The 21,364-nt window shown below is 49.7% G+C and overlaps 1 protein-coding gene across 6 annotated transcripts; it reads left to right on the plus strand.

Moving 5' to 3' along the window:
* Positions 1-984: 984 nt before the first annotated feature.
* On the plus strand, positions 985-20,788 carry TLE5 (TLE family member 5, transcriptional modulator). Of its 6 annotated transcripts, none has more exons than XM_035118093.3 (7): positions 985-1,757; positions 5,938-6,035; positions 7,206-7,269; positions 11,447-11,491; positions 12,253-12,315; positions 13,122-13,196; positions 17,056-20,788. In XM_035118093.3, the coding sequence occupies exons 1-7, from the start codon at positions 1,731-1,733 to the stop codon at positions 17,272-17,274; spliced, it is 591 nt and encodes a 196-aa protein (XP_034973984.1). In that variant the 5' UTR covers positions 985-1,730; the 3' UTR covers positions 17,275-20,788. The 6 variants fall into 6 exon arrangements, with proteins under 6 accessions (XP_034973984.1, XP_034973980.1, XP_034973981.1 ...); XM_035118089.3 differs by having other exon boundaries at positions 1,164-1,757; positions 13,122-13,226; positions 17,053-20,788; XM_035118090.3 differs by having other exon boundaries at positions 1,164-1,757; positions 13,122-13,226.
* The last annotated feature ends 576 nt before the right edge of the window (positions 20,789-21,364 follow it).

Genomic DNA, 21,364 nt, shown 5'->3' on the forward strand with positions numbered 1-21,364 from the left:
AAGTGGTTATAACTCACATAAAATTATTATTATTAATCCACTATTAAAAACTTAATTACGGTCACAGACTAGCATAGGGTACAAACATGGAGATAAAATAAGGCTTAGGCTTAAAGAAGAGAGAGAGAAAACCAAAGAAAAGTGGTTATAACTCACATAAAATTGTTGTTGTTGTTGTTAATAATAATAATAAGAAGCAGAAGAAGAAGAAGAAGACAGTTAAGTCCAGTCGCGAACGACTCTGAGGTTGTGGTGCTCATCTTGCTTTACTGGCCGAGGGAGCCGATGTTTGCCTGCAGACAGTTTTTCCAGGTCATGTGGCCAGCATGACTAAGCCGCTTCTGGTGAAACCAGAGCAGCACATGTAAACGCCTTTTACCTTCCTGCCGGAGTGGTACCTATTTATCTACTTCCACTTTGACGTGCTTTTGAACTGCTAGGTTGGCAGGAGCTGGGACCGAGCAACAGGAGCTCACCCCATCGCAGGTATTCAAACCGCCGACCTTCTGATTGGCAGGTCCCTAGGCTCAGTGGTTTAGACTACAGCGCCACCCGCGTCCCCATTATTATTATTAATATTATTATTATTACTACTACAACATTACAAACTTTATTATGGTCACAGACTTGCATAAGATACAAACATGGAGATCAAATAAGGCACATAAGACTTAAAGAAGAGAGGGAGAAAAGCAAATAGTTAAAAGTGGTTATAACTCACATAAAATTATTATTATTATTGCAAACTTTATTACTGCCACAGACTAGCATAAGATACAAACATGAATTTAAAATAAGGCACATAAGACTTAAAGAAAAATAAAAGCAAATAGTTAAAAGTGGTAATAATAATAATAATAATAATAATAATAATAATAATAATAATAATAATAATAATTTTTTTTACCCAGCCCATCTGACTGGGCATGGGCAGCTTCCAACAGAGCACACAAAATCAGAACAACAGAATATCTCCGCTGCCTCTCCAAGCGTCTCTTTCCCTTAGCACCCCGACCCTCTCCTCCTAGCGCCCTAATCCTGCACATACATCCATGGCTGGCGGGGTGGTGGTTGGGGGGGGGGTTGTAATTTTTTGGGGGTGTTGCTGTGGGTGCGCGTCCTCGGAGATGCCGCGGCCCGACGGCAGGTGGTGCTGGCGCTCAGCCGCAGGAGAGGAGAGGCGCCTCCGCAGCCGCCATTAAACAATAGCTGGGGAAGGCGGAGCGGCGCGCACGGGTGTCCGTCTCCTTTTGGCAAAGCGCTGCGCCGCTCGGGCCAGGCCTGAGGCCGCGGGGAGGGTCGCATCCGGAGCCGGGGAGAGCGGTCAGCACGACCTGGAGCGAGAGGAGAAGCGAGATCGGGAGTGAAAGGAGCGGAAAGAGAGGGGCGCGCGTGTGCGTCTGCGCCCAACCTCGCCAAGGACGCATCTCCGGGGCCCTGCTTCCCTGCCCAGGCGCAGCAAGCAAGGAGGCCGTGCGCCTCGCGAGGTTTTGGGGTTTTTCTTTTTCTTTTTCCTTTTCCTCCCCCTCTTCTTTTCCCCCTCCGGAGCTGCTGCTGCTGCCGCTTGCAGAGGCCGCCGGGCGGAGGAAGGAGCCGCCGGAGCAGCCAGGAGGCGAGGGGAAGAAGGCGCGCGCGCTCCGGGCCTGCTTTGCGGACGCCTTTGGCGCAAGGGGGAGGAAGCGCGCTCCGGATCCGCCGCCGCAGCCCTGCGCCTCGGATCGGGGCCTGACATGATGTTTCCTCAAAGCCGGCACTCGGTGAGGGGGCGGGGGGGGGAGAAGCGAGGGAAAGGGAGTTGGGTGCAAGGAGGGCGAGGGCGCGAGGGATTGGGGTGCCCGGGAGGGGTGGGGAAGGGCGGGGTGCCAGGGGGAGAGCGATTGGGTGCTGAGTCTAAGGGGCGAGGGGGGGTTGCGGTCCAAGGAAGGAGTGGGTTGGGTTGCCGGGAGGAGAGGGGCGGAGTGCAAAGGGGAGAGGGATCGAGGAAGGAGAGGAGATTAGGAGGGGGTTGGGTGCCGGGGAAGCGAATTTGAGGGGGTAATGGGGAGTCTGAGATGTCGGGGTAGAGGGTTGGGGTGGCCAGAGAAGGAAGGATGGGGTTAGGGTGCTAAGGAAAGGGGGAAGGATCGGGGTGCCCAGAGGGGAGGACCGGGGTGCCAGGCGGAAGGGGAATCGGTTGTAAAGAGAGCAAGGGGGCAGGTAGAGGTTGGGGCGCCGGAGGGGAAATTTGGGGGAGGAGTGAGGGTTTGGGTGGCAGGGAGGGGAGAGGGGTGTCAAGGAGAGCATTGGGAGGATTGTAGTGCAAGTAGGGGGAAGGGGGGAGGAGGTTGGGGTGCATGGAGGAGGTTGGGGTGCTGAAGGGAAACTCCCCAGGCCGGATCATGTGAGAGAGGGGAGCGGCTGTTGCCTTCCTCCTGCACGTGTCCAGGGCTGGCCGGGGGGGGGGGCGGCAGGGGAGAGAAAGTTTCCAGGCTGGCATTTGGCTCAGGAAGTGGAGGGGGGTTTGTTGGGGTCCACCTGTGGGGGTTGTGAGCTATTGGAGGAGAGTGGGTTGTTTTTAGTGCTGTTACACACACACACACACACACACACACACACACACCCTTGGGTGAAGGGTTGCATAGCAAACAAGTTAGTATTATTATTATCATCATCGTTATTATTATTATCGCCCTTGATTTACTCGTTTCCTCAAGGCGATTTGCACATTAGGTAATTTTTTAAAAGTGAGGTTTTGTTTTTTAACAAAGCTGCAAGTTTATCTCAAGACTGAATGAAGGGTTGTGAAATAGTTGTGTTAGCTATATTATTGTTTAGCCATATTATTGTGAAGTTGTGATTAGAGCATCAGGCTGGGACCTGGGGAGAGAGCAGGGTTCAAATTCTCCCACTTGGCCAGGAAGCTCTCTCTGCTCAGCCGCTCCTTCTCAGCACTGTTGCTTGGGATTAAATGAGGATGGGGGAGAGAAACCCCTTTGCCACCTTGAGCTCCTTTGACAGGAAAAAGGGAGAGAAATGCAGTAAGTAACTAAAATATCCAAAATATCTGGATCTAAAGGTGCTGGGGTGGAGCCTTGAAAGGCAGCAGATTGGATCGAGATTACATAGGGATGTGCAGCAAGGCTCCCCCCCCCTTATTGAAGCACAGCAGGTTTGGGTCCCCTAAACATTCTGACAAAATAAAACCAGGCTCCTCTCCTATAGAAAACTAGCAAGCCAGGCTGCAGTCTTCTTCCTGATGAGCTAGATTTCCGTGCAAACGCTTTTTCAAAATAAAATTAAATATGGGGGGGGGGGTGTTTTGGACACACAACCTCCTGCTATGTATGAAGACCCCCTGCTACATCCAGCACCACCCCCTCCTTCCGGAAGCAATGACCAGCCAGCTTCCTGGGATCGCAGAATCACGTCTTTGGATAGCATAGTTCGGGTTAAAAACCCCTGCTGCTTGATTCTGCTGGCTGCGCTTGCCTTCGCCAAACCGGGAGCTCTCTGGGCGTTTTGGACTACCAGAAGCAAGGAGATTCTTTCCAGGAATTCGCTTTAGAAGTGCTTTTGGTGAGGTGGAAATTTGCACACACACACACCCAATAGGGAAAACGGGGCGCTGCCCCACTTTTGAGTCAGATCCAAGGTCCCATCTGGCTGCTCTGACTGGCAGTGGTTTCCCAGGCTTTCAGGCAGAGTTCTCTCCCATCCCCCTTCCTGGAGATGCTACAGTGGGGAGGGGGTCACCCCTGGGCCCGTCTGAAGGCAAGCCAGGTGCTCTTCCACGGAGCGGGGTCTCCTCCCCACAAGTATAACCCAAGACACCAGTCCTCATGGTTCTGAGTGAGAAGCAAATAGGAATCTTGTGCTGTTAATCTAGCTCAGTGTGGCTGACCATTAGACTGGCAGCGGCTCTCCAGATTCGGGTAGGGGGTATACCCAACCCAGCCTGGGCTGTAAGGGGAGGGGCAGTTACCTCTGGTGGGGGGGGCACGTCGTGCTCCTCCTGGGGTAGTTCGCTCACCTTTGGTCCCCACCCTGCACTCGGCTCTCACCTGCGGCTCCCAGAAGCAGCCACAATCCCAGGAAATGCCTTCCAATGGCCGGCTAAACCAGGGGAGGGGAGCTGATGGGTCTCAGGCCCTCGCTGAGTTAGGGGCTTTCCCTGCATGCAAAGACAGGATGGAGCGGATGAGACCACGAGTGTGTCCATCGGTCAAGGAGGCGGTTTCTGTAAAGTGAGGGGCAGGTAGGGCTTGTCCACCTGGGAAGGGAGCCCATCCCGCAGAAGGAAACCTCTGACCCTAAACCTCTGCTACTTTGCGGGATATCTTCGGGAGAAGAAAAGGCTCAGGAATAAACCCTACACAAATCTGGAGCGGAGTCCCTAAGGCGGTTGGATGGCATCTTGTCCGCCTCCTTCCAGCAACTCCTGCACCCAAACTGGTGCCAAACGTCTTGCTCGGCTTTCCTTTGGACCCCATCTTTGAAGCAGAGAGGGGGGTTTTGTCATCTGGGCAGCCCAGGACTTCCATACACACTTGCAAGGAGTGTCCTGAAATCTGGGAAGCTGTGTTGAGTCAGGGTTTGAGAACCTTGAAAGCGGCCCTCCAGCTGCCTTGGCCTGGCCCACAAGGGCCCCACCTTTCATCGAGCCTGCTTTCACCTCCTTTGGGTATTTTGGCCCAGCTAGAATCTGTCCGTCGAATCCTGATAATGCTTCTTCCGTGGATGTGAGGTCAGAGAGGAACGTTAACTTCCGTTGCGCCACCCTGCCCCCCACCCTGCTGGCATGCGGCCCCCGCAAGCCTGACTAAAAAGGAATCTGGCCCTTAGGTTGTGCCCCTGACACAGAGACCATAGAACCATAAAGTTAGAAGGGACCCAAACTGCAATCTGTTATTATTATTAATAGTAGTAAAGGTAAAGGTACCCCTTACCATTAGTTCCAGTCGCGGACGACTCGGGTTGTGCGCTCATCTCGCTCTATAGGCTGAGGGAGCTGGCATTTTTCCGCAGACAGCTTCCAGGTCATATGACCAGCATGTCTAAGCTGCTTCTGGTGAACCAGAGCAGCGCATGGAAACGCTGTTTACCTTCCCGCTGGTGCGGTACCTATTTATGTACTTGCACTTTGACGTGCTTTCAAACTGCTAGGTTGACAGGAGCTGGGACCAAGCAGCGGGAGCTCACCCCGTCGTGGAGATTCGAACCGCCGACCTTCTGATCGGCAAACCCTAGGCTCTGTGGTTTAGACTGCAGCGCCACCCACGTCCCATTATTAGTAGTACAGTAGTTGCATTTATATCCCAACTTTCGTCCAAGGAGCTCTAGGTGGCATGCATGATTCTCCTCATTTTATCCTCGCAACAACCCTGTGAGGTAGGTTAGGCTGAGGGTCTGTGGCTGGCACCCGAGGTCACAGCCCAAGTGGGGATTCAAACTTTGGTTTCCCAGGGAATAGTCTGGACCGCTTGCTGCTACAACATCCTGGCTTTTGCAAGCAGTGCATTATACAACACATAATATATACCGTATATATAGTGTGGCCTCTTTGCAGTGCAGGAATCGCAAGATTTTTAACCGTACATAGCATATATTTACTACTGCCGCTGTTGACTGTACTCATAGACGCCAGCAAATTTGATGGGGAGGAAACACTCTTCCCCACAGCTTCCACCAATTTGGAGTTCGAAATCTGGAATCAGCACCTATTGATCTGTGACGTCACACATTCCCAGCAGCACAGTATCCACCTCCCCTTGTGTGATGGCGGGGCAAGAGGTTTTACGGAAACCTGGCTGGGGACAGGGAGATAATTCGGTGCCTAATTATTTCCCTGGTTTTCGTTCCTTGGGTTAAGTAAGGAAGATGGGGGAAGATCTTCTTCCAAGCTTGCCTATTACCCATCTCTGCCGTTGCCAAATGGTTAAAATAATGGTTATATTCCAGGGTTCTTCGCACTTGCCCCAGCAATTGAAGTTCACAACGTCAGATTCCTGTGACCGGATTAAGGATGAGTTTCAGCTGCTGCAAGCTCAGTACCACAGGCAAGTTTCGATTTGACTCCCTTTGCGGAAAACGGCAAGTTCTTATTAATGGTTACGTCAGTTTTTTATTATAATAATAATAAATCACAGGAGAGATGAGGAGCCTCAGCCCTGAGGACTAAATGTGGCCCTCTGGACGCCACGATCAGGCCCCCTGCAATTCTCCCAAGGCCACGCCCCTCTTCCTAAGCCACACCCCCGAACCTAAGCTGTGTGCTTTACTTCCAACTATTCCGCTTGCATCCCTCGATGGAGGATAGATTGACATGTCTGTGTAGGAACCAGCCTGCGGTGGTTAAAACGGATTAATTTATTTATTTTGAAATCACTTCTATTGATTTTTACAAATACAAAGTACAGACAAACGAAACAAAAAAGACCCACATATCTATATAAAGAGATTCTCTGAATCTCTGGACTTCCCCTCCACGGAGTCTCATTTTAAACATCTACAACTGCATATTCATCCATACTCCAATTTTTATGCCAAACCATATTCTCCATAATAATTCCTGCACTACAAGTGAAATCAAAACCCTGCTCTCGTTTCCATCTGCTTACAGTGGCCTCCTAAGTAACTTATAATTTTTTTCCTAGTGTTTTATCCTCTTGGTTTCTGAGTTTTGCCATCTCGGCATAGTCCATCAGCTTGGTTTGCCATTCTTCTCTGGTAGGGACTGTTATCTTCCTTCCATCTCTGGGCTAGTAGCATCTGGGCAGCTGTTGTTCCATACATAAAAAGTATTTCCTGCTCCTTTGGTATATTGGTACCCGTAATTCCTAACGGAAAAGCTTCTGGTTACTCACCACCCCACACATTTTGGCTTCTTGCCCTGTCTGCTATTGGCAGGCGGCCCTTGGAAGCTTGCCCAGGAGGGAATCCGGCCCTTGGGCTGGGAAAGTCTCCCCTCCCCTGCAGGCGGCCCTCGATTGCTATAGCAGCGGCGTGATTTGGGGGCTCAGAGGAGCACCGGTATCTGAAAATCAGGCATGTGAAAACGACCTCAGAGCAGGGATTCCGGAAGGCGGCTCCTGGTGATATTTTATAGGATGTCCGTTCTTAGATGTAAAAGGTGTGTTGTTGTTCTTCTTCTTAGCGGTGATCTCTCTCTTTCTCCCCCCCCCTATTGTTCCTCCATTGCGCTCATTTCCCCCCAACCCAACCTGCAGCCTAAAATTGGAGTGCGACAAGCTCGCCAGCGAGAAGTCGGAGATGCAGCGCCACTACGTGATGGTATGTTTCGCACTCGTGGCCGAGCGCTCGCAGAGGAGGGGGCATGGGCGAGAGATGGGAAAGCCGCAAGGGGTTGGGGGGCGGACACAAGATCAATGCCCTGACGGGTGACACTGTTTTCAAACTAGCCTTTAACTCAGGCACCCCCAAACTCGGCCCTCCAGATGTTTTGAGACTACAATTTCCATCATCCCTGACCACTGGTCCTGTTAGCTAGGGATGATGGGAGTTGTAGTCCCAAAACATCTGGAGGGCCGAAGTTTGGGGGTGCTTGCTTTTAACTCCTCCTTCCCTTGGAAAGCTCAGCTCGGACCACAAGACCCATTGTATTGTCAAAGCTGGCTGGGGCTTCTGCAGTGCGAAGCAGGAGCCATGTACCATGGAGCCCTTTAAAAGTAAAAGTAAGATTCCAGTCCTCATCGTTCCGTAGCAAGTGTGTGGTTTGTTTGGTTTTTGGTACAGTTTGTTCAAGAGCACCGGGGGGGGGGGCGCTGAACTGTACCAATAATATTATAATAATTTATTATTTATACCCCGCCCATCTGGCTGGGTCTCCCCAGCCACTCTGGGCGGCTGCCAACAGAATTAAAAGCACAATAAAACATCAAACATTAAAAACTTCCCTAAACAGGGCTGCCTTCAGATGTCTTCTAAAAGTCAGATAGCTGTTTGCTTCCTTGACATCTGACGGGAGGGCGTTCCACAGGGTGGGTGCCACCACCAAGAAGGCCCTCTGCCTGGATTCCTGCAACTTCACTTCTCACAGGGAGGGAACTGCCAGAAGGCCCTCGGAGCTGGACCTCCGTGTCTGGGCTGAACGATGGGGGTGGAGACGCTGAGGGCCTTCTGGTGGTTCCCTCCCTGCGAGAAGCAAAGCTACAGGGAACCAGGCAGAGGGCCTTCTCGGTGGTGGTGCCTGCCCTGTGGGGAAACCCAGCCGGATGGGCGGGGTACAAATAAATAATAATAATAATAAATATTATTATTATTATTACACCCCATCTCTGCCCAGGCAAGCAAGAGGCACGATCAGAATTCTAGGAGACTTGTTAATCTCAGGGCTGTGGGTTTGAGTCCCACACCGGGCCAGTAAGATTCCTGCCTCACAAGGGGGTTGGGGTAGATGACCACCCGGGGTCCCTTCCAATTCTACAATTCCGTGGTTCCATGACAACATTTCCGGTCAGGCAAAGCATTTGGGGCAGGAAGCAGAGTTCCTGGACCTGTGATTCCCCTTTTCTTGCGGCAGGGATTTGGTCTCGATATTATAAGGTTATTAAAAGGATGGATAATATTAGTTTTGAATTTGAAAAATACCGAAAATGCAGAGACATGATTGAGGATGATTATCTCTAGACATTTGGAACATGGGAAGTCCCAAGAATTTTTTTATAATTGGAATATATAATTGGTGTCTTGTTATTATTGCAATTTGGACTGATTTGATTTGATTTGTCGCTCATTGGAAGATTGTTATTGAAAATGAATAAATTTTATAACCCAAAAAAAGAGAGTACTTTTTGGAAAGGTTAAAGTGTGTTGTCGTCTGCCAACCAAAAAAGAAGACAAAAGGGAAGGGAAGTGGGGTATTGAAAAGGGAAGGAGGGTCAGATTCGGTAGGATAGAAATAGCGGCTTGGGGATAAAGCATTGGATTGCTAGTCTTAAGGACTAGAAACTTAAAGAGAGCATGTGGGGCTATGTTTGGTGGGACCTCTTGGGGTGGAATTTCGCTCAGCGCCCCAAATTGGTGCTTTTGTTTGCAAAACGGTTATTGAAAGGTTTTCAATTAGCGTCATTTAGGCTGAGCGGATTGTGTGTGTGTGTGATTCCAGTCCGATGGCTTTTTATTTCCCTCCGCCAAGGTGTCATTAAGGGCGGCTGAAAAGATTTCCAGAGCTCCAGCCGAGCGTTGGCGCTTCCCCTGGAAGGGCGAGATAAGAGGGAGATGAATTTTATCTGCATCTCCCAGGAAACTATCAGCTATAGAAAGTGGGTGGGGGTAGTGAGAGCGAAGCGAAAAATAGGAGAAAAAGCCAAACCACCAGCTGATTCCACGTGCGGCAGGGTTCTGCAGAGGCAGCATAGAAGTCACAAAGAAGGAATCTCCCTTTTTGAAAAAGGTCCTAGTCCTCATGAAGGTGGAATTGGATTCGCTTGGAATTTTTTTCTATTTGCCTCCTTTAAGAGGACGGCTGCCCTTGCTTGCAATGTGGTTTCCAAGAACACCCACCCCCCAAATAAAATAAAATGGGATTGTATGATTAAAACCTTGACCGGCAAATCCACTTGCACAGTGGGACGTCTGGATCCCCTCTATGTGCCCCCCTGAAAAAAAACAAACTATTCCGGAGCGTCCCCTAACACTCTGGAGCAAATTTGTAGTGGTGGTGGTGCTGAGGGATGGCAAGAGAGATGTACAAGCGTCCTCATAGAACCACAAAAAAGTTAAAATCTGTCTTAATAATAATAATATTTATTTATTTATATCCCGCCCATCTGGCTGGGTTTCCCCAGCCACTCTGGGCAGCTTCCAACAGAATATTAAAATACAAAAATCTATTAAACATTAAAAGCCTCCCCAAACAGGGCTGCCTTCAGATGTCTTCTAAAAGTCTGGTAGTTATTTATCTCTTTGACATCTGATGGGAGGGCGTTCCACAGGGCGGGTGCCACTACCGAGAAGGCCCTCTGCCTGGTTCCCTGTAGCTTTGCTTCTCACAGTGAGGGAGCCGCCAGAAGGCCCTCGGAACTGGACCTCAATGTCCGGGCTGAACGATGGGGGTGGAGACGCTCCTTCAGGTATACTGGACCGAGGCCGTTTAGGGCTTTAAAGGTCAGCACCAACACTTTGAATTGTGCTTAGAAACGTACTGTCTAATATAAGATGGATATTGACAAGCTGGAAGGTTGAGTCTGGAACCCAAGCCTAATGAGGAACGGTTGAAGGAGCTGGGAATGTTTAGCCTGGGAAAGGGGAGACAGAGGAGATAGGAGAGTCCACTATCAAATATCTGAAGGGAAGAGGGAACAAGCTTATCTCCTGCTGCTCCAAAGGGCAGGGCCCCGAACCTACGGGTTGAAATTGCAAGAAAGGGAGATTCCAACTAAACCCTAGGGAGAGCTTTCTGACGGTAAGAGCCGTTCACCAGTGGAACAGGCTTCCTCAGGAGGTGGCGGGCTCACACCCCTTTGAGTTTTATAAGCAGAGGTTGGCTGTCTGCCTGTCTGTCGGGGAGTCTTAACTCCCGTATCGCAAGTGTTTGGGCTAGAGACGCAGGGGCCAGCAAATTTTCCAGCAGGGGACCGGTCTGCTGTTCCTCAGACGTTGTGGGGGGCCGGACTATATTTTTTTGGGGGGGGGAATGAATGAATTCCTATGACCCACAAATAACCCAGAGATGCACTTTAAATAAAAGCACACATTCTACTCATGTAAAAACACCAGGCAGGCACCACAAATAACACAGAGATCCATTTTGAATCAAAGGGCCCATTCTACTCATGTAAAAACACGCTGATTCCCGGACCGTCTGCGGGCCGGATTGAGAAGGCGATTGGGCCGGATCCGGCCCCCGGGCTTTAGTTTGCCTACCCATGGGCTAGATCAGGCATCCCCAAACTGCGGCCCTCCAGATGTTTTGGCCTACAACTCCCATGATCCCTAGCTAACAGGGATGATGGGAATTGTAGTCCAAAACATCTGGAGGGCCAAAGTTTGGGGATGCCTGGGCTAGATGATCCTCGGGGGGGGGGGGGAGAGGTTCCCCTTCCAACTCCGCGATTCTTAACGGTGCCCCGCAGGCACGAAACATTTCACCAGCGGAACAAGTCTATTCCGGCCAAATGAATTTATCTTTTGCTGCTGCTGCTATGATTTGCTATGATTAGCCTAGTTCAAAACAAAACAAAGAGACGCAGAGATCTGCCATGTGGTTATCTGGATTATATATGGGGTGAGCCTTGAAAGTCTTGATCCATGCAAACTCTTTCTCACGGACGTCTCATTACGGTAGCAAAGTGGAACTTCCAAGTACAGGGTTGGTGTATCTGAAATAGCCGAAGGATGGAGGTGAGGACCAGGGGAAGGCTAAGGTGATTCTGATCCTATTTCGCTGTTGTTGTTTTCCTTCCTCAAATCCTAACTCTTCCTCTCCATTTTCCTCTGCCCCTTCCAGTACTACGAGATGTCCTATGGGCTCAATATTGAAATGCACAAACAGGTAAGGCGTAGCTTTCTAGTCCTCATGGCGATTTACCCTTAACTCAGCCTGTCCCCAGACCTCAGTGTCCGTTAGCTGAAGCAGCCCCTCTGTTCTCTCCCTGTAGGGAAGAATGAAGCAAGTCCGTTTTTGACTTAGGAGCCTGCAGAATTTATTTATTTCTTAAAAAAATAATGCTCTCCCCCCCCCCAAAAAAAACAAATGCATATTTGTGTGCATTTTGTCCTTAAAATACTCATTTTTGCATACCCTTTCCCTCCTAAAATGCAGTTTGATCACACTTTTCTCTTAAAATATACTGGGATTTTTGCATCAATGGTGAAAGCATTCAGTTTTCCAATAAAAAGATTAAGTGGTCTTCCTTCCCTGACTTTACGCTGGTTAGTTTCACCGTATATACCACATCCCATATTTCTGATATCAAATCCTCTAAGTCAAACGTTTATGATGACCTTGTAAGATAAGCCAGTGTCTACAATCCCTGTATTCCAGAGATAAGGCTTGTGAGTTCATAGGTGAGGTGAGATTAAGTCACAAAAGTGGCTAGTGTACATTTCCCCCCAAACTGGTGCTTCCAGATGTTTGGGGCTGCACCTCACATCAGCCCCAGCCTGCACCGCTGCCACCCCGGTGTTTGAAAGACTGAGTTGGCATCTTTTCAATCTGTGTTCCTTCTGTCTTCTCGTTGAACCTTTCTGTCTTCCATGTGAGGCTGAAATCTTTTTTGTCTTCACATTGACTCTTTCTGTCTTCCATTTCAGGCCGAAATTGTCAAGAGGTTAAACGGGATCTGTGCTCAAGTGTTGCCCTATCTTTCCCAAGAGGTAACTCTTCTCTCCCTCCTCCTTCTCCTTCTTTCTTGCAAATGGGGGTGCAAGGGAGAATAGGGGTGGATTTCATCACTGAAAAAACAAAAATGTCCCCCACCACTTTCTTTAGCAACTTCATCTTTCCTAAGGAGGGCAGACTTCGCTCAGCTTGCTTTTGGGCTTGGTGACATCATTGGGAGTGTGACAGGGCACCGACCCCATTCCTTCTCTACCTACCAACCCGAATGCCTCCTGTCCTTCATCCCATAACAGTGTGCCGGACACCAGTGCTCCTGGGAAATTGAGTTTCCCAGGGCACCTGAGAACTCCGCAGGGACAATAGGGTGCCATGGGAACTGCACCTCCCAGGGCTCCTTGCATGCTCACAAACACACCCCAGGCTTTCCTCTCCAATAGGACGGTTAGATTTCGGGGCGCCTGATATCCCGACTGAGTATTTGGGCATGATGGGAAACCGCACACCCCAGGGCTCCTTGCTGATGCGTAGAGGCTCAGTCTACTTCTGAGCCAGAGGTGAACGTCTTGGGAAGACCTGGCGTTCTGCTTGCAACACGGCTGGGTGTAAAGGAGCTCGAGAAATCCACATCCCGGCTCCCGGGCAAATATCGTCCTCGCTCCGGCATTTATTTTGGCTCGACTGCTCCCAAGTCCCTCTTTGAAACGGTTCCGTCCGTTTTATCTCCACGCATCCCTTGCTATACCCCTTGTTCCTGGACCTCCTTCCTGCCCCACCAGTGGAATATGTGTGTGGTTTTGTTTTTTTGGTTTGTTTTTTTGTTATTTGCTTTCTATTTCTCCAGCATCAACAGCAGGTCCTCGGAGCCATTGAGCGAGCCAAGCAAGTGACGGCGCCGGAACTCAACTCTATCATCCGGGTCCGTGGCGTTCCGTACGGGAACTGGGCGGTGGGTAGGCGGGAAGAGAATTGGCGTTCCTTCCGCTGAGAGGGAGGATAGCATAGTGGTTAGCGTTGGGCTAGGACTCGGGGGGGAGCCTACTTTGATAATTAAAAGGGGGGAGGAGCCATGCACTTTGCTTTTTTGCTTCTTGCTGAGAATGTGCAAATGAATCACTATTGATTATTGCTTATTATTATTATGATTATTATTATTAGTGCTTTTTTTCTTGGGGGGTGCATACCCCTAAACATCTTGTGAATCTTTGTACTTTTGCCCGTTTACTGTTTTTATTTTCCACAATTTGAACTATAAAATGGTGGTTTTCTTGAGTCAAAATGAGAGTACCGCTAAACATTATTTTTTTGAAAGAAAAAAGCACTGGTTATTTTTATCATTAATACCGTGGTACCTCGGTTGTCGAACAGGTCGGCTCCCGAACGCCGCAAACCCAGAAGTGAGTGCTCCGGTTTGCGAACTTTTTTCAGAAGCCGAACGTCCAGCGCGGCTTCCGATTGAGAGCGGGGAGCTCCTGCAGCCAATCGGAAGCCGTGTGTTGATTTTTGGATGGTTCCAGGAGTTGAATGGACTACCAGAACGGATTAAATTTGACAACCAAGGTACCGCTGTACCTGGATTCCTGTGTTGTAAACTCCAACCTGGAGGGGATATGGGCGGGCACCTACAGCCCCCAAGGTTTACTTGTTTAAAGCAAACTTTGCCTCCCAGGGGTTTTGGACTACAGCTCCCATCAGCCCCCAGTTTCATACTGGCTGGAGCGGCTGAGAGTTGTAATCTGAAGCCCTTGATAGTCCCTCTCCATCGCCTTCTGAATGAGTCACTGCTCTGGGGAGGCCTCTTCGTTGGATACGGTCCTCACTTTCCTGGGCAGCAAGCGCCATTCAGCTCAGCTTCCGAAGCAGCAGCCGTCCCAACGACTCGGTCATGCTTGGGGCCAAACTCTGAAAAGAGTCTGAAACCGGAGACTCGTGCAGGGAGGCGATAGGCATCCTCGAGGGGGGGGTGTCGCCTTGCTGCGCCTCTCACTTGCTCTCGCCGCACTTGATGTGCCGCATGTATCCACTCCTTTAGCGGAGGCAGGCAAGGCAGAACAGTGACTCATTCAGAAGCTCAACGGGCAACCTCTTATGCAGGCGGGTGCATTGAGCTATTTTGAGCTATGGGTTACTTGTCATGTTGTTATCCCGGTTTCTGGGTAGCGGGGCATGGCTCCCAGCCGTTTTATCCTGGTGGCAACCCTGTAGGTCAGAGCTAAGAGGGCTCGCTGGCACCTCCAGGCGGTTGCTGAACTACCTCCCGCCTCAGCAAGCATGCCCAGTGGTCAAGGGTGATGGGGTTTGTAGCCCAACAACCTCTGGGGAGCTACCAGGGTGGGGGCCACCCCTGCTGGGTAGACTGAGAAAAGTAGCAAGCAACTCGGTGTAAACACAGCACGGACTGGGGAATGACACCAACCTTTCGATTGCTTTCTTTTGGCATTCTTGCGCCCCCTGACAACATCAGCAAGGAGCCCTGGGATGCTCAGTTTCCCATGGCACCTAAATTTGAAGTTTGTTAGTATACATGCCTATCGTTTCCCCCCCCCCAACTCTCCCTTTCCCATCTTCCTTTGCCCTCTTTTTAAAAGTACAAGCCACCATGCCCCACCTTGGCTCAGCGAGTCGCGATCCTTGTCTAGTTGCCATCAAAGTCTTCCCTCTCCAGACTGGCCGCCCAGAAGAAGAAGAACTGTTTTGTCTGCACCACCCAAGAATAGCGCTAACAAAAGCCAGGGTAGATTTGATTTAAATCACTAGTCAGTAAGACTTGATTTAAATCTCTCTCTCTCTTTACAGAAAGACTCATTTTTTTGCTGGTATAATCTTAATACTTACCACCAGATGAAAATTTCATTTTTGGAATAATAAATTTTCAGAGTAGCTTTTACAGCTTTATCAAAAATGACTGAATTTGGTTATACTATTAGAAATACGTACAGGTGAAACTTGGAAAATTAGAATATCCTCGAAAAGTGCATTTATTTCAGTAATGCAACTTATTATTATTTATTTTTCTTTTAATTTTTACAAATGCTTTCTTTTGGAAATTCCACAGTAATAAAACAAATAATAACAATTACAACAAATAAAGGCTTGGCATATCTTGTTTTGCATGTCATGCATCTACTGTATCTCATATATTGGTTTCACCTTTTAAGTTCCGTTACTGAAATAAATGCACTTTTCGACGATATTCTAATTTTCCGAGTTTCACCTGTAATCCGGGACGGTCTTGGGAGAATTGGCAGCCGGGTGCCAGGCAGAACTGGGCTGGGCCAGCTATTTCGAAGCCCTCGACCGCCCTTGAGTGTGCCATAATTGCAGGATACTTTGCTGTGCTGAGGCGCGCTTCTAATAATAATTATTACTATTTATTATTTATACCCCCCCCCAAAAAAAAATCTGGCTGGGTTTCCCCAGCCTCTCTGGGCGGCTTCCAACAAAATATTAAAATACAGTGGTCTGTTAAACATTAAAAGCTTCCATAAATAGGGCAGCTTAACAGCTCATGTGTGATGGGAGGCAGCTTACGGGGAGCAGAGGTTATAAAAACGGACCAGAGAGGATCTAGTACTGCCATGCCTCGGAAGTCGAATGGATTCTGTTCCCGGAAGTCCGTTCGGCTTCCAGAACGTTTGGAAACCCAAGGCGCGACTTCCGATTGGCTGTAGGAAACCCCTGCAGCCAATCGGAAGCCCTGCCGGACGTCTGGGTTCCAACAGAACGTTTGCAAACCGTAACACTCACTTCCAGGTTTGTGGCGTTCAGGAGCCAAAACATCCTAGTACCAAGGAGTCCGGGAACCAAGATACGACTATATTTCAATCTGCTTTTTCGCCATTTCACATGCTGCTCAGAAAACTCCGAGGTTTTCCAAACTGGATAGGGTTTAGATTTTTTTTTAATTCAAAAAATTGCTGAGGGTAGCAAAGTCTCTCCCTCCTTCCCTGGGGATCTCGGGCCACCGAGCGCTTGGCTCATCGGGGAAATTGTACCTTGGATATTTCCTGGGGCGGCACCCCCCCCTCTGGCGTTTCCAAGTAAAATGTGGCTCCTGTGAACACAAGTTATTGGGGACCACAAGATCTTAAAAGAGGCCTTTTTCCTTTTCCCTGCAGACGGAAGAAACTTTCAGGTGTAGGACCTGCAACAAAGTGTTGCAGTGTAGTTTGTCGCTGTCCGGGATTCTGACCCTTCCCAAGATTCTCCATCCTGTTAACTCCCCCTCTTCCCCCCCCCCCAATGTTTTCCATTCTCCACCCCACATCAGTTGATGAACATGCCACGACTACTGTGCATGCCCAGGCCTCGTTTCGATGTCTGGTTGGGGGTGCCCTCCTGTTAACTTGCATTTGCAAACTTTTGGGCAAACTTGGGGGTTCCTTCGGAGTCTGCCTACAACTCCCTCTTGGTGGCAGGTGGTGCTGTTCGGGGGTCAAAACTTCGCCATCCCTGATGCTTCACCTGAACCAGGAACAGGGCCCCCCGGGTGTTGTTGTACTACAATTCCCATCACTTGCAACTGGTGCTCATGGAAGATGGACTTTGTAGTCCAGCAAAATTGGGAAGGCCATCCCAGAGCTTTTTTAAAAAAAACGAAGCATGCTCCCTCTGCTGTAAAAATATTGCATTTTGCCCGCATGTAACCAGAAGTGATAATGTGATTGGTTGTTTTTTTTGCAGAGGTGTTTTGCAGGCCGCTCTCTCTTTGCAAGCTCCACTCACCCATCCCTTTGCCCCCTCCCCTCTTTCTCTGCTTTCTCGTTTCCCTACAGCAGCAGCTCCAAGCTCACCAGCTCTCCCAGCTCCAAGCTCTCGCCTTGCCCTTGACCCCACTGCCCGTGGGGCTGCAGCCCCCGTCGCTCCCGGCCGTCAGCGCCAGCAGTGGCCTGCTGTCGCTGTCCGCCCTCGGCTCGCAAGCTCACCTCTCCAAGGAAGACAAGAACGGCCACGACGGTGACACCCACCAGGACGAAGATGGGGAGAAGTCGGATTAGACCCGGTTTGGGCGGGGGTGGGGTGGGGATCCGGGATCCGGGGGGGCGGTGGCACAAAGGGGGAAAGGTCAGTAAAAGTTGTGGTATCCACTCTGGCTAGCGCTCGGTGGACCTGTTGGTGTTGTTTGGTGGAGGGCGTGGTGGGGGAGGAGCTTGCCTGCCCCGCCCACCTCTGCAGCAATAACGTTTTTGGGTCTCTCCCCTTTTGGAATTCCAGCCCCCCCATTGCCGGAGCAATTTTACCCAGAGGCACAATCCTAATCGCTCTGCAAGGAATTGCAGGTGACCGCCACCCTGATTCATTTTTAGTTTCTGCACGGGAATGCTTGCATCGAAACACTAGCTTCCCTCAACAAACCCCCCTCCCCCCGCCAGCGGCTTGCACTCTGTGTATGCTCCAGGGCCACCCATAACCGCTTGCTGTTCCTCGCCTAGCGTGGCAGAAGTCCAAACAGCGGCGTTGGGAGCCTTTGGGGGGCAATGAGTGACCTGGCTTTGTGCAGAAGGGAGGGGGAGATCGTCCCAAGCCGCCGGACGAGAGAGGCTGCTTTTTTTGAGTTTTTACAAAGTGGAGAACAACTGGTCTTGGCAGGTAGCAGGGGGGTGGGAATCAGGCCGTAGGTGGGGAATCATCATGGGGTGGCTAAATGCTTTGTAGTAGATCGGGGAAAGTTTCCGAGTCCTGGTTGTCCCAACAGCGAAAAGGAACCCCAAAAATTTACCCTCTTCACATCTAGTCATTTTGAGACCCACCTGGAAGACCTCCCTGTTTTAGGTGACCGATGGTGCAGTCCTAACTGGGTCTACTCGGAAGCAAATCTTATTCAGGAGGGCTTGCTTCCAGGTAAGGGATTAGGATTCCAGCTTAACAAATTGAATAAACAAGAAGTCCAGGGGGTCACTAGTGCAGCACACACTGTCCCGTCGGGAGCTCTTACGGCACCCACAAAAGGTCTCCGTAAATAGCCCCCTCAAAAAATTGTACTGTGCGATAAACTGTTTGCTCTTCTTGCCCAGTTTGTGCTTCTACGGGTTCGGCTCTGCGGGCAGCCAATTTTTTACTATGCCGCACTCCTTTCCGCAACCCTTTCACGCCCCCAGAATCCATGCTCAAAATGGCTTGCGAGCCCTGCGTTAAATGGCACGGTTCGAATCCCCGCGATGGTGTGAGCTCCCGTTACTCGGTGCTAGCTCCTGCCAATCTAGCAGTTCGAAAGGATGCCAGGGCAAGTAGATAGACTTATAGAGTTGGAAGGGACCACGAGGGCCATCCAGTCCAACCCCCTGCCAAGCAGGAAACACCATCAAAGCATTGTTGACATATGGCTGTCAAGCCTCTGCTTAAAGACCTCCAAAGAAGGAGACTCCACCACACTCCTCGGTAGCAAATAAATAGGTACCGCTGCGGCGGGAAGGTAAACGGCGTTTCCATGCGCTCTGGTTTCCATCACGGTGTCCCGTTGTGCCATAAGCGGTTTAGTCCTGCTGGCCACATGACCCGGAAAGCTGTCTACGGACAAATGCCAGGTCCCTTGGCCTGAAAGCGAGATGAGCGCTGCAATCCCATAGTCGCCTTTGACTGGACCTAACCATCCAGGTGTCCTTTACCTTTACCAAAGTGTTAGGAAATGCGGCCTGCAGGGTGCGGCTTGTGGGGTAGAGACAATCGTTGGCGCTGCTCCCCAAGTTGCATCAGGCTCTGGTCTCCAAGCCCCCCCCCTTTTGCTGCCGCCCTTGAAGTTCTAGTAAGAAAGCAGAAAAAATAGCTCCCATCGGACTCCTGAGCACTAATATTTGCCGCACGTGATGCTCTCCTAACCACCAAACTGGAGAGGAAGTGGCTTGAGGAACGGAGAACTGTGCTTTGATGTTTTGCTAAACCGGGGGTCAGACCTTGTGGGTGGCCAGACTATATTTTTGGGGGGGGGGATGAATGAATTCCTATGCCCCACAAATAACCCAGAGATGCATTTTAAATAAAAGGACACATTCTACTCATATAAAAACACCAGGCAGGCCCCACAAATAACCCAGAGATGCATTTTAAATAAAAGGACACATTCTACTCATGTGAAAACACGCTGATTCCCAGACCGACCGCGGGCCGGATTGAGAAGGCGATTGAGCCGTATCCAGCCCCCAGGCCTTAGTTTGCCTACCCATGTGCTAAACCTTGAGCGTGCATCGCTTCTGCTTAACCTGGGAAGGAAGAACCTTCGGGGGCTGGTGGCGGCCCCTGGGACTTCTTCGTTTGGCCCCCTGGAAGTCTCCCCAACCCGCGATCCTTTGCTGACCCTGTTCCGCCCAATTCTCGAGCCAGTTTGGCCCGGCTGGAAGGTGCCCTCCGATAACACTTCCCGCTTGCCTTGATTGAGAGGGTGGGTGGTGGGTGTCAAAACTAGCCCACTGCCCGCTTGCCCTGTCCAGTTTCGCCTCTGGCCCCGCCCACCAGCAGGTTGCAATCCCGCCCCCAGATGGGAATTGTCCCTCAAGCTGCCAGCAAAGAGAAAAGGTGGGCTGAGCTGATTCCCGAACGCCGCCTCTGTTGTGTGTGGCACTTCGCATGCGCCAACAAGCACCTAGGAAGTTTTTTGCCCACCCTAGCGTTTCTTCCCGCGCTCGCCCCGTTGCCCGTCGAGAACCTCCATTATCCGCAAGACGTCTCTGGTTCGAATTTGATCCATGCGGCAACTCCCCATTGTTTAACTTTCCCACCATTCCTGCGCATAGCGGCTCCCACAAGCGATTTCTTTTTCTCTCTCTCAATGCACATGTTCTTAAGATTCCTTCCCTGCTGGTGCAGTTTTAAGTCAATGAGCACCTTTTTGTCATTTTTAATTTTTAATTTTGCATGTGTCTTGTTTTTAAGGTAGCACAGAATCGAAATTTTTTTATATATATCTATATCTATAAATATATAAATATATTCATCCCATATTCCTCCTTCCGGGTGACTTTTGACGTGGTGTCGGTTTCCCTTCCCCCAAACACCCCCTTCCTTATCTGTGACCCACATTCTTGCAAATCTAGGTTCTTCCCAGTATCCCAGCGGCTGACGTCCTTTTCCTTATTACTTCCACCCCACTCCCCGAAGGTTTGAGTTGTGGGAAAGGGGAGGAGGGTGCTGAGGGGAGAAAAATAAAAACAATTCTCAACCCCCTCCTCACTTTTTAATGTTTTTGTTTTCAACTCCTTGTTGTTGTTTTGAAAAGGATACTGCAACTTCGTCTTCTCTTTCTGTAAGCTAGCTTGACTCTCTGTCCCCACCCCCCATTTAATGAAAGAAATTTTAAGACAAAAAAGAGAGAAATTTTCGTGTTTGTATATATTCCTTTAGAGGAAGAGAGGAGAAAAAAGGAAGAAAGGAAAGGAAAAAAAAAAAACTTTGTTTGCTTCATGTGTTTATTAATCACTTGACCTATATATTAAGAGGAACTGAGAGAAATTAATTCTGTATTAAGGGTGTCTTAGCTGTGCCTTTTTCAAATAAAAGAAATCAGATGGTTGGATAAAACGGCAGCCTTTTTTTCTCGTGTCGACTGTTTGTTGCCACCAGAGGGAGCCAAAACCTCACCTCAGGATCCGCTAGAGCTCCTCCTAATGGGCTGATGGTGCTGCTGCAGCTTCTGCCTGGTTGGCTGTCAGGCGTCGGAAATGAGCCAATGGGTGTCCTCCTGGCTGTCAGGTGACAGCAATGAGCCAATGAGTGTTCTTTTGGTCCTATATAGCCTCAGGCTGAATCTTTAGCTCCTGGGCCAGTTATCCCTTGAGAGAAGATGGGCGTAGACTGCCTCCTCTCGTATCAGACAGGAAATCTGGAAACTGGGACGCCCAGAACTCTCAAAGAAAAACAACTTTGGCCCCCCAAAAAGAGCTCACTAACTTTTCCATCCACATTTTCACTTTTTGTCTTCTGCTTTCACACTTCCTATTGGTTCATCCGGTGAAGCAAGACACTTGAGTTAAATAGGTCTTTAGCCTGATTCAGAACCCACACACCCTTGGAGCTCTACTTTATTAATAGGTTGTTAATAAATTGTTAACTTATTAATTTATGTTAATAATAATAATAATAATAATATATTGCCCT

The sequence above is a fragment of the Zootoca vivipara genome, chromosome 6 (genome assembly GCF_965207765.1).
Source record: "Zootoca vivipara chromosome 6, rZooViv2.hap1.1, whole genome shotgun sequence".
Lineage (NCBI taxonomy): Eukaryota > Metazoa > Chordata > Lepidosauria > Squamata > Lacertidae > Zootoca > Zootoca vivipara.